At 34.9% G+C, this 12600-nt stretch overlaps 1 protein-coding gene across 3 annotated transcripts in view; it reads left to right on the forward strand.

Moving 5' to 3' along the window:
* LOC134845320 (Bardet-Biedl syndrome 2 protein homolog) overlaps positions 1-11452 on the forward strand; it is a 342396-nt gene extending 330944 nt beyond the window's left edge. The window contains exons 15-19 of one of the 3 annotated variants that reach the window (XM_063862305.1): positions 1043-1183; positions 2791-2901; positions 4901-5041; positions 10204-10465; positions 10806-11452. In XM_063862305.1, coding sequence (XP_063718375.1) covers positions 1043-1183; positions 2791-2901; positions 4901-5041; positions 10204-10465; positions 10806-10900 — 750 coding nt within the window. In that variant the 3' untranslated portion in view covers positions 10901-11452. Of the gene's footprint in view, positions 1-1042; positions 1184-2790; positions 2902-3456; positions 3556-4900; positions 5042-10203; positions 10466-10805 lie in introns of all 3 variants that reach the window. The other 2 variants (XM_063862306.1, XM_063862307.1) reach the window with 2 other exon arrangements.
* The last annotated feature ends 1148 nt before the right edge of the window (positions 11453-12600 follow it).

Genomic DNA, 12600 nt, shown 5'->3' on the forward strand with positions numbered 1-12600 from the left:
ACACATTTATTCTTCATATTTTACAGCGAATTGCAATTTATTGATTGCCTTGGAAAAAAACTCAAAAAATTAATTGCAATTAATTTTTGAACATCCCTGATGACAACGTTAAACTAGCTCGATAAAGTTTAAGTTCAATTTTATTGGGGAAATGGAAAAGAGCCAAAAACAGGTGTCTTGCCCCTTATATCATCCCCCAGTATAGTAACAAAAAACCCTACAATGTGATTTTACTATTATGAGGGAGGACTATAATTTGCTCTGAACAGGCCATAATGGGAAAGACCCAACAATAGTGCAGCGAGTCGTCAACAGTAGCGTTCCAGGGAGGGGGACTCAGTTTCGGTTGCCACATTTTTTCTTTACATCAATTTTTGAAATCTAAAATGCTCAAAAACGGCGAGCTTGGAAAAACATCTTTTGTGATAGCTCGAAAAATCAAATTAATCGAGTAATTTAATAAAAGTCTGCGCACACCTCTGTTTGGTACGAAAGAATTAACTTTTAAGCTGCACTTACTTTTGGCGAGATCTCTTTGCTCGATTACATTCAATCGCAAGAAGCCACGTGAAGTATTTTGAAATTTAAGCTGAAAACGGTTGCGTAATTTTCATCTAATCATTGCCTAATATAAATAAAAACAGACTAAAAAATTTAGGAACTAAAATATTTCAACGTGTCTAGTTATACCAAGAACGGTTTCACCTTATGTTGGATGTTGTTGGTTTGAACAATTATGATTCGGAGCTCAAATAAATAAATAAACAAACAAGTAGTTTCTAACCTCGGAATGTTTTTTTTTAGTTAACGTTAAATAATTAACCTCCCGCTAAGGCCTCTGGTAGGCATGAGCGAGAGGTTAATTATTTAAGGTTAACTAAACTATGGCTATCTTAGAAGAGCTCACCTTGTAAATTGCAGCGCACGTGCGATTTGAACCCGCAATCATATGATTGCTGGGCACCATCACTACCGATGCACCACAACTCGACTATCATGTGAAAAATTAATGAAAAGTGAAGGTGATAGCGTGTGTGCTTAGATATTCATGTGGCTGAATATGGTGTTTCTTCTGGAGGAGAAACCACCCGAAGATTCAGCAGAGATGAATGTCTCCTTCACCTATCTGCGCACAGGCGAACACCTGTCCATCGCATGTATGCCCCAGAGAATGGCCGCCAGTGTAAGTCCCCTTTTTTCCGGTTGGACTCAGGTCACTGACAGTTCCTGTTATTGCACAAGCAATGCTTGTGTTATAGTTTGAACTATTTTTTTTTCCAGACTAAGTCGCAAATATTGTTGAGATAAAATGTGTTCATTTTGAAAGTGTTCATTTTGATCAATAACCAATGCTAAGGATTTTAACACACAGACTAGTATTGTTCCGACTTTCGTAACGAAAGTAACGGAATATTTGTACTCGGGGTGGTTTTTTTTCTTCAGACAAATTTCGACTTTTTAACTAGCCATTTTTGACGGGATTTTTTTTATCTCGTTCAAAAAGTGATGTCCTGAGCTTAAATTTGGAATGATATTTCACTTGTGATTGTTTTTCGTGAAGTTATGAGGGTTTAAAAATTGCCGGTTTGGGACAATTAACGCGCGATATATTTCGCGTTATTAACGCAAAAGCGGAGATTCAATCCGTCAAAGAAATTGTTCCAAATTGGTTCAAGGAAGCTTATTTGCCGTAATTGATTTGTTACTAGAAGCGAAATTTATCTTTTTATACTTTATTGTATATTGACGCGGTTTATCTTTTTATACTTTACTGTACATTGACGCGGTAATTGATTTGTTACTAGAAACGAAATTTATCTTTTTATAGCTTATTTGCCATAATTGATGTCGCCAAAAACCACCGCGTGATTAATTGACGCGGTAGTTTTTGGCGACATTTTTAGTTGAATAAAAATTCCATATATAGTCCCTTTTTGAAGGAAAATTTTGGGCCCGAGTTATGCTAAACAAATTGCACCATGTTAATTCTACTTGAATTCCTAGCAAGTATTGTATTCAAATCCAGGTTTTCTTAGCAAAATCAGATAATTTCCTTTTTACACTTGCGAGCTGTAGTACGACTTCTGTTTTTTAATCTAAGTCGCAAATGTTGGTGCCCCTTTTGGTAGCACACGTGCAGCTTTTTTTTCAGCATGTGCTTTGAAATTCGATTAGTAATAAGTTAACACAGTTGATGCATTTTGTTTTTCAAATGAAATGAAAAAAAAACTTGGTTTCAAACAACACTTCAATATTAAAAACTCGATTTCAAAAATTTTCTAACTCCCTAAAAATCGCTTTTTTTCGAAATGCATCATTTATACATAATTTGGTTTTATGCTTTCCAATTTATTACATGTTAAGTTAGTGTAATTGCCTTCAGTTTGTTGCATTCCAAATTATTACATGAAACTTGTGTCTATTTTTAATTGGTGCGACTTTGCTGCATGGCACTGGCAATTTGTTTGCATATGTAGCTGCTTTATTTGTGGCTTGTGTTAGTAAATTATCTAAGGCTCGTATCGCAGATGCGAGGACAGGGACCCTAAATCCCCTGGTTGAGCGAATCCGCCACCGTCAAAGTTTTAAGTTTCAAGTCTCAGAATTTTGTATAGTATAGTTTAAAATATAGTTTGTTGAACATGTTGTGATTGTACTACCTGCAAAATGTGAAAAGCCAAATGGGCTTTATACTTTTTCATTTTTTCAAGAGAAAAATGGATGTCTGGAAAACTAAGTTTTTTTAAGTGAGCTCTGCTGAGCGTAATTAAAGCCTAAATTGGTTTGCAGAACCTGCAGCAGTCTCAGAAGCCCGTAGACTCCACCAATTTCTCATCTGCGAATAACAGGGGGAAATTTATTCGCCAGGGCTCAGATAATTCCTCATGTGCAATTTGGAAGGTATACAAGACACAAATATAAACAAAAAAAATCAAACCAGAAAATTAACTTGGAGGTTGTTTTTAACATGTTTGTTTTATCAAAAAAAATAACCCGACCTGGCGAATAAATTTCTTGCTTTGAAACATTAACAGCGTTCCTAGTTAAATCAGAAACCAAGACATCTGGCGACGATAATTTTTTTTCTTCATTATAATCAAAATGACATGAAAACTGCTTGACAAAATTTTTGCAATTTGCAGAAAAATATATTCAAATCATGTTTTAAAATTTAAATGCATTCATTTCAATCAAAGTTTTTTCGAGTATTCAATAAGTTGAAATATCCAGAATTAAATTTGTGTTCTCAAACTATCTGAGCTCACATTTGATAAAAATTTGAATTGATAAGGTTTCGTTCAAAGTTATAGAATTGAAACCATTCTGCAGATTAAAAGGTCTCGAGCGACTTTTTGTCGAAATAGCAGCTGTCGTTTTTTTATTTGACACCGTTGATATCAATAGAGATTTGCATGTACTTTTCTCGATATAGTTCAATTTATCAAATTTTTTCAGCAAATGGACGTATTTGTTGGCCCTTTCTCGAATTCTGTAAATCGAAACAGTGAAATCGCTCGCAAGGCGTCAGATAACTCTTCATGTGCAATATGGAAGGTAGTTATTGAAAATAAGTAGACTAAGAGCTATGTGATAGAAGCTAATTTGATTGGTTTGTTGGACTTATTTTGACATTTTTTCTGCTGCAAAAACTTGTTTGAAGCTTTTAGTCACTTCTGCAAATACTTTTTACCAATAACTTTTAATCAAGTTTGGGGGATTTTTAAAAGTGGACTCTGAGTAGTGGATATCCCAAGCTCTTTAATTAAAAACCTATTAATCATAAAAATTTAATGACATTGACAGAACAGGCTGTGGTGTGTATTTTGTGCTATTAGATTCGGAAGTTGCAAAAAGTTATCAGTTTTCCTTCAGTTCATGAACTTGTTTTCAACTGTCTCCTGATTGTGCTGAAAATATGCACCAAAGTTTCATATTTGGATTTGCAGATTATGATATTCGGATAGAAATTCAAAAACTTCATGAACTATTGGAAACAAAAATTACATATTTTTTAAGCTTTCGAGTTCCCTTCTACTAAATACAACGTCATAAAGCTGTTTGACATTCAGAACCAAAGATTTGTTAATGGATGGAAACATAGAACAACAAGTTAATTTCTGATAATGAACAGAATTTTGGGTGCCTAAGTATAGCAATCGAAACTCTAAATGAGATTGAGTGTATTTTAAAAGTATCCATTTTTTGCAGAAAAGTACCCATTTAATCGATTGATCTCAAGATTTCGAACAATTTAGAGCTAATAGTTTTGCATATCAGAGTTTGGAAAGTAAAAGAAAAGCGGAGTCGGAGCAAAAAGCAGAATGGTCTAAGAGCAGAATGGGTCCAAGAGCAGAAAAACAGAAAAATATTAACTTTTAATGATTTATACGGGCTAATTGATAAAACAATTATTATAATCGTCAATAATACCAAGAAAATGAAAAAAAATATGCATGAATTGAATCATTTTATCAAGTTTTTTCAAATTGAATTTTAAAAAATATGCATAAACTATTGCTTCTTCGGTAATACTGAAAACTCTTATGCTTAATTTATCGATTAGATTATAAAATTTGATATATTTTTTTGTTTTTCTGCTCTTGGACCCATTCTGCTCTTAGACCATTCTTCTTATTGACTGGCCACCAAGAAAAACGATAAATCAATCACGTGGGACCTGTGGTATCCAGTTTTTACAATAATTAAACACCATCAACAAAAATCCCCATAAAAACGGTATATAGAAAACTTCATTGTATTTACAGGATTATAATACACCCAGTTTTTACCCTGCACACAAAATTGTTTTAAACTTTGTGCTACATTTGCCCGCTCAGCCATATATATATTTTTTCAATATCACAGACAACTTACTTGTTGTTCCCCGTTTTTCATCTAGGTGACGTTCCGAACTGACGACATAGAGCTAGCAGGGGACTTGGTGCAGTCGCTGTTCGAGTTCATCTCTGTGTCCGGCGACATCCAGTGCGAGGCACACTTTCCTCACGTGCTGTACAATCTGAAACACCTAGTTCAACAGGTTGGATTAGTGATGCAACTAACTTGTAAAGGATGGCCGCATACGATATACCTTGCCTCCTCTTTTTCTGGCCTTAGTTGTACCATGACATTTATGATATTATTAGTTGTATGCACTAGAGTGGAAAAAGAATAGGACCTTGACCTCACCCCACCCCACCTACCTCAGTTCTGGTTGACAAGGTTTTCCAAAGGGTGCCCATTGGCTTAATTTAAGAGGCCTATAGTCAGTAAATTAGAGGTAGGAGCAGTGATGTCCATTTAAAAAATCAATTTAAAATTTCATTTGAATTGAAATTGATTGAAGTGTAAATTATGGTGTCCCACTCTTTAACCCTACGATATTTAACCCCCTCTGTTTATACCCCCTATATCATAACCCCGTAACATGATAACCCCACAACAATTTAACCCCCTTTTAATGACGATAATTTGTTCCAAATTAAGTCCTTTTTATAAGTACAGGAGTAGTCCAATTAAGCTTACTAATTGAGGCCTGAAAAGCTAGTCTTAATTCACTTGATGCCTCTAGCATCTCAAAAGTAATTGCATTTCGATTAGTTAGAGAAATAATCCCTCATTCACGCGTTTAAAACAGAGATAACCTACATGGTGCTAATTGAAGGCAACAAAAGACGTTTGTGAGTTTTATAAAAAATCATACTGCCTATTTCTTTAACCATTGTTATACCACTCTATCAGATCAGATATAATGTTTGAAGCGTCATTCCATTTTACTTTATCTTCGAAAGATAAACAAATGCTAGTGGTATCAGGCCACGAGTATTACCTTAAACGAAAAAACAAAACAACAACAAATTGGAACTGCGCAAAGTACCAAACCCATAAATGCCGCGCAACAGCAATTACGGAAGGAGAAAATTTTATTGAAACAAGGGGTCAACATAATCACGATATTTCCACGGGCAAACCTGATGCTCGACTAGTTTTGAAAAACATCAAGGAGCTAAGCGATAGTAACACCCCAACCGTCGCAGTCGCAACCGCCATTCAGCCAATTACAGACAACATTGCCACTCAACTAGCCCTACCATCCAAAGAAAATTTAGTTCGCACCGCACAACGAGCGCGCAAGCAACGAGAAGAAGTCCCTGATAGTAGACCTGAAAAAATTTTACTGGATTTTGAGCAGGCCGCTATTCAAGCGTTTCAGAAAAATTTTCCCGAGACCAAGCTGTCGGGATGTTTCTTCCATCTTTCACAAAGTTTTATGAGAAAAATCGGGGAGCTCGGATTGAAAAAGGATTACGAAACTAACCACGAGTTCGCTTTAGCACTCAAAATGTTACCCGCACTGGCTTTCGAAAAAGAAGAAGAAATAGGAAATTCATACGATAAAATAGTGGAGGAAATTCAAATAGTTTGCGATCGCACCATAAAAGAGTCGGAAAAAATAGCGAAAGTTGACGAGCTTTGCCTTTATTTTGGATCTAACTACATAAAAAGTCTCGTCCCGAATCGGGAAGCCCTATTCCCCCCTTCATTATGGAATCAAAGGGATGCGGCATCATCGGGTTTGGCCAGAACAACAAATGCTGTAGAGGGCTGGCATTATGGCATACAGTCATACTTCAGTGGATCGCATCCCAGTATTTGGAAAGTGATTGCAAATTTGCAAAAAGACGCGTCCGTCCAAAAACTTAATTTCTATAACGCCTCGAGTGGGCATCAATTTACAAAAAAGAAAAAATACCGGGTGCTCAACGAAAAAGTGCAGAATATTATGCATGTTTACGAAGAAAAAACTGATTTGCATTTCTTTCGCGCTATGGCGAACTTGAGTTAAATATTTGCTATTTAATTTATATTGCCAAGCAATAAAATTTTTTCCAAGTTTAATTATTTTCCTTGATTTTTCAAAATTGAGCTAGAGTCGATTTGAAACCGGCAAAATAATAAATACATACAAGGTGTTGACTTTTCTTTTCCCTCCGCCCAACCCTGTAAGGTTAACCCATTTATTGTACCCTTGATATACCCGTTATCATATTGACCCAAAATTCAACTTTTTTGGGAAAATTGGAAAATTTATTGTGCCGCCAGGGATTCGATCCTTTGAACTCTAGATTTTGAGACTAATGTTTTAACCATTATACCATGAGGCCTTTGGTTGTCATCCGAAAATTTCTTCCAACTTTGGCTCTTTGATCTTAATTAAGCCCATGTTTGAGTTTTCAAAGCGTAGATCAATTCTGTCGGCGCCAAAAGATCAAGGTCAAGAAATTCAAATGGTTTTGGACTGTTTTGTATATGCACCAGTTTGAATCATGTCGGTCGGATTCGTTTTCAAGTTCATATCAAAGTCTAGACTATCGGCAAGGTCATTTCTGTTCAAATCTAAAACGCATTTAGCAGCGTGCGTGTTAACTCATTTTGGTTCGCAAAATTTTTCGCAATTAAAGCTTTGATGTTTACCGACGATATGGTTCCGAATCCTTTTCAAGTAACTTTCACTTTGATTCTAACAATTGGTTTTAAAAAGGGGTTAAATTGTAGTGGGGTTATCTGATTTGGGGGTTATATGAGAGGGGGTTAAGAAAAAGGGGGTTACAAAACACGGGGTGATAAGCTTGGGAACCGTAAATTATGAGTCCGTTTAATTTTAAATGAAAAATTTCAATTTAAGATAAAAATTTAAATTCAAATTTAAAAAAAAATTCAAATTGGCCGTGCGAGATTCAATTCGACGATAAAGTACACATTTTACTTCTTAATGTCAATTTATTTTGTATTTCATTGATAAAAAAGCATCGATTTCATCGATAAAAAAGCAAGCAATCTGAGTCTTCACGACAAAATTTTGAAATGTTGTTGCAAGTAGACGTTCCCAAAAAATTGCTTTCGATTACTTTGTTCAAAATTGCAAAAAGTACACAAAGTTTGCAAAAAAACTGCTGAAAAACAGACATCTGTAATATTTATACTGCTAAAAATAAATTAAATTGTTTGGAAAAATTTAAATTGATGCCAATAATTTTTATAATTTTCTTGAACAATTTTAATTTAAAGTTTATTTTTTTAATGGACATCGCTAGGAAGTAGCATGAAAAAAATTAGCTTGTTGCGCAGAGTTTTTCAACCAAATTAGGGTCTATCTGTAGAGCTCGGAAAATTGAGAGGGCTCGAAAAATTGGGAGAGCCAGGAAAATCAATGTCTTCGATAAAAAAAACTCCGAAAGTTTGGCGACAAACGACGCCGTTCAAAAAAAAACTCCTTCGAACGCCACTAGTTTAATTATGAGGGGGAGCGTGCACCGAGAAAACGCAATTTTTTGGTTGAAAATTTCTAAAAGTGCAAAAAACGCCTTCTGCCTGTTTTTTTCAAAAATTTGCCTGAGGCGCGGAAAATTTTGGCAAAAAGAGGTCTTTATAGTGATTTGGGAGAGCTCAGAAAATCAATTTAGCCAACTTAAAAAAATGGTCTCAGGTTAACGTATAAAATAATTTTGAAAAGCTTAAAGCTTCACTCCCTTTACAAGACTTAAAAATAGTTTTCTTTAATTAAAATAGTTACGCGTAGCGCCTGACAGTTTGTTCATTTAATCTCTGTGGGACTGTGCATATTACATAACAATAAAAAAGACTACATTAGTCAAGTTGCCGAGACTAGTCGTTCAGCTCGACGTCGGCCGACTTGAGTCGTGTGCTCGTCTCTCTTCGGCTCGTCGCTATTTATAGTTGAAGCTACCACAATTGAACTGCTGCTGCAATTATAGCTGCCACAATGCCAATTACGTCATTTAACTCGTCGCAAGACACTCTTTTGACATTTATAATAAAAAATATATTGTTCATCAGCTTATCAAAATGGTGTGGTATGTTAATTTCTTCATGTATTGATTATAAAAGTAACTATTTTTAACCAGAGATCCAGAGCCAAAGAGTGACAATTTTTGCTGTAATTCATTCATGTAAAATTCAGTCATGAATCAAAGTGTGATGGATGTGAATTATTTGGTTTAAAGTGCATGGTATTCCAAATGTTTCGAAACTATTGAGAGCTGATATAACTAGCGAGCATAAAAATTGATCGAAATGTATTCGTAACTAATTAAATTTACTCAGAATATGATTCGGAAATTCATTTCATGAATAACAAGGCTGGTCTGGTCGTATCAGGGCGAAGCTTCTACCATTTGTAGTCTATGAAATAGTGTTTGGATTTAAAAATGATGACACTTCAAAAAACAAGAAAAAATAGCTAAGATAAATTTCGCGTCTAATACTTTAGTAATCAGACTATCTGAGCCATATTATCTTAACTACACGTCAATTACAACGACATATTTACCGCTCTAATTGTCCCAAATTGGCCTTTTCAAAAAGCCCCATTTTTATTCTTTAAAAAAATGTCGCAGATGAAGTTCGGGGAATCAATAGCTTTCAAATGATATGATGCAAAAATTCGAGTTAGTCTGATTGAAAAGAAAAAGAACACACCGAGCTCGAATATTCAGTCACTAACTGCGGAAGTCGGAACAATAAAGCTATGGTATAGTTTGTGTGGTTTTTTTGGAGAAGGCGGGGTCTATTTTCTAAGAATTGAAACTCGATCTGGGATTTTATAAAATAATTTTCAAGGCTTATATGTGATTAAAGCTAATGTATTACTTTCATGATTAGTAGAAGCTAAATCGTCAATAGTAACAGAAGCTGATTTTTTTTGGGGGGGGGGATCGGACGCCTCTTCTCAGGGATTGGACCACTCACCACCATAGGATCTGCCCTTTGGTACTAATATACGACATTAATTTGAGGCTGGCCGACTGTAATTTTTTCCTGCTGACGCCTTCAGTGTCAATACATACTAATTTTGATGGGAGATCGCGAGCCGAAAAAACGCGTTTTTTCCAGCTTTCCAAAAAGTGCCTAAGAACGTCTTCTGGTCTGTTTTTTTTTTTTAAATATTCGTCTGTGGCAAGGAATTGTGTTGGCAAACTAGGATCTTAATGGTATTTTAGAACAGCCCGGAAAATTACTTAAGAAGTTAGTCAACCTAAAAACAATCGACCAAAATTTCGAAATTGTTCAGAAAATCCGCCCTTCCAAAAAATCTTATATTCTCGCTTGGGTGTAATGTTATTAACGAGGTTTTTTGTAATGCCTTTTGTAATGTTAGTAAGGAGTTTTTTGTTTCGAAAGGTGGACGACTTATATGAAGCACGTAGTCGACTTAGTGCGGAAGTGGCCGACAACTCGACCCTTATACGTAGTATGGTTGTGAAGGCCGAAGACGCGAGGCTGTTAGGCGACTGGAAAGGTATGCGAAATACATACTCGCAGCTGTACACTACAAATCAAGGTCTCATTAATAGCTACAACATACGCTGCCAGAACCAGTCAGACCTGATGGCTGCTCTAAAACTGGTCAACCAGATCATCCAGAGAACAGCCAATTTGAGAGGTAACAAGAACTATTTTAGGGTTTTCCTTGTTAAGTGTCAATGAACGAAGTTTTTTTTTAAAGCTATAAGTATTAAAAGTTTTTCGCTGTTTGAATTTTGATTTCTTTTTAATTTTGGTTCAAACTCATTTGCTGAAAGGAATGCACATAACGCTCTCCAATAATGAAAGTTCAAGTGGCGCTATTAAACGTGAATGACTTTCAAAAATGGAATTAACTTGGAAATCCCAACCAACGGAATAATAATTAGCTATTTTGCAATGTTTTCTTCAAATCTGGAAACTTGAATATTTCGGTGATTGATTCCAAATTGAAAAATTTGATCCTTGTTTCTCTTTAGTGGGGACCGAGAAGAGTAAAGTGATTGATTGTGGGCGACTTGCAATAAAAGAATCGAAGATAACTGTGTTCGAACAGTACTTAGTGGCAAAATAAACTAGCAAAACTATCATCTCAGTCGTCTGATTGAATGGCACTGATTCAGGAATGAGTGAAATTATTTAGGTGCTATCTGTTCATAACTTCATCTTCATGTCAATATTGTAAATTCTGTAAAAAATGATGGCAGGTTTGATTAAATGTTTTTTTCTTCGTAAGTTAGTCTTTTAGCTTGAGACAAATTAGTTACTGGCCAAGTTCATCAGTTCTGGCATGTTGGAATTATTGCAATATCAGTTGATTTCCAGAATTTTATCACTCACTGGTGACCGTGCTTGCTTTTCTTGCAAAGCTTCCTTTCATTAAAAATTAACATGCGAAAAAATTCGAGCGTGCTTCAATAATCTGATAGCTGCAGCCTAACAAGATGTTAGCCTCCTAATTCACTGGCTTGGATGTAATTTTTACCCATAATAAAAATTAAAAAATGTATAAAATTGGACAATTCGATTTCTCTCCACCTTTGAACTCTTTGGCAACTAGAAAAATAAAAATGAACTTTCATTGGTTTTGGTCGTGTGGTTGTTTCAGGAAAAATACTTAATTGTACACGCTGAAATTACTGTTTTAGTAAGTTTCGATTCCTTTGTTAGTTCACTTCAAATTCATTTTAAAGTTCATCAAATCTGTAGTGTAAAAGTATGAAAGTCGCAAGAAAAATAAATAGATTCTAGTTTTCTGAATTCCCTGAAGAATTAAAAGTTACCTATTGATCCAGTTTTCTCCAAATGGGATAATTTTGAGAAAGAAGTGTCAATTATGCACAATTCATGATTTCAAACATTTTGAACGCGTTATAGTTTCTTATTTGAAAGTTTCAACTAAAATTCGAATACATGCAATCAAGTTTTTCAGGTGCGATGAATGAAGTTCAGGCTTAGATACAGGTCCTGAAATGTTTTTTTTTTTGCTGGAAATATTTTTACTTCAGGCTCATGAATAGTTTGTCGCTGTTTGGCTGCTAATATCTTCTTAAGTTAATTTCCTTTGTTAAATTAAAGTCAGCTCTATTTTTGAACAGCAAAAGTGTAATGGTGACGAAAAACGTGATCTACTTTGAAAGGGGAATTTAGTTTCCAGATTTCCCAAAGGAAAAGAATTTCACTTCATGATCCAGTTAATAATTAGGTTTAACACAGTAAACAAAATTCGCGGAACACAAATTTATCACGCTTGTTATGTTAACTTGTAGTTTTTGTGGAATGTTTTGGCGGTAGATTTGTCAAGAAAACTTCGAATTTACCTTGTATCAAAAAATCAATGATTAAAAAATAAGAAATCGAAGTTTATGACAAATCTACTGCTATAACCAATCGAATATAACAAGAAAACAGTCATAACAAAAGGATGATCTGTTAGTTCCCATCACAATGTGTTCAAACAAAATAATTCAATTCTTAAATTTAAACAAGACTGCTCGTATCAGGGCGAAGCCCTGAATGTTCCGACCGCCTTTTAATGTTTATGGAGCAGTAATAACATTTAAGAAATTAAATGAAATAAAACAAACTGAAATTTTTTTTCTAAAATTTGAATTTTTAAATGAAAATCATCCCCCCACACGCCATATAAAAACGAAAGGATAGATTTCGCTCCTTGTAATAAATCAATTATGGCAAATAAGCTTCTTTCAACCAATTTGGAGCGATTTCTAAGACGGATTAATTCTCCGCTTACGCGTTAATAGCGCGAAATAT

Source organism: Symsagittifera roscoffensis, chromosome 4 (assembly GCF_963678635.1).
Source record: "Symsagittifera roscoffensis chromosome 4, txSymRosc1.1, whole genome shotgun sequence".
Classification (NCBI taxonomy): domain Eukaryota; kingdom Metazoa; phylum Xenacoelomorpha; order Acoela; family Convolutidae; genus Symsagittifera; species Symsagittifera roscoffensis.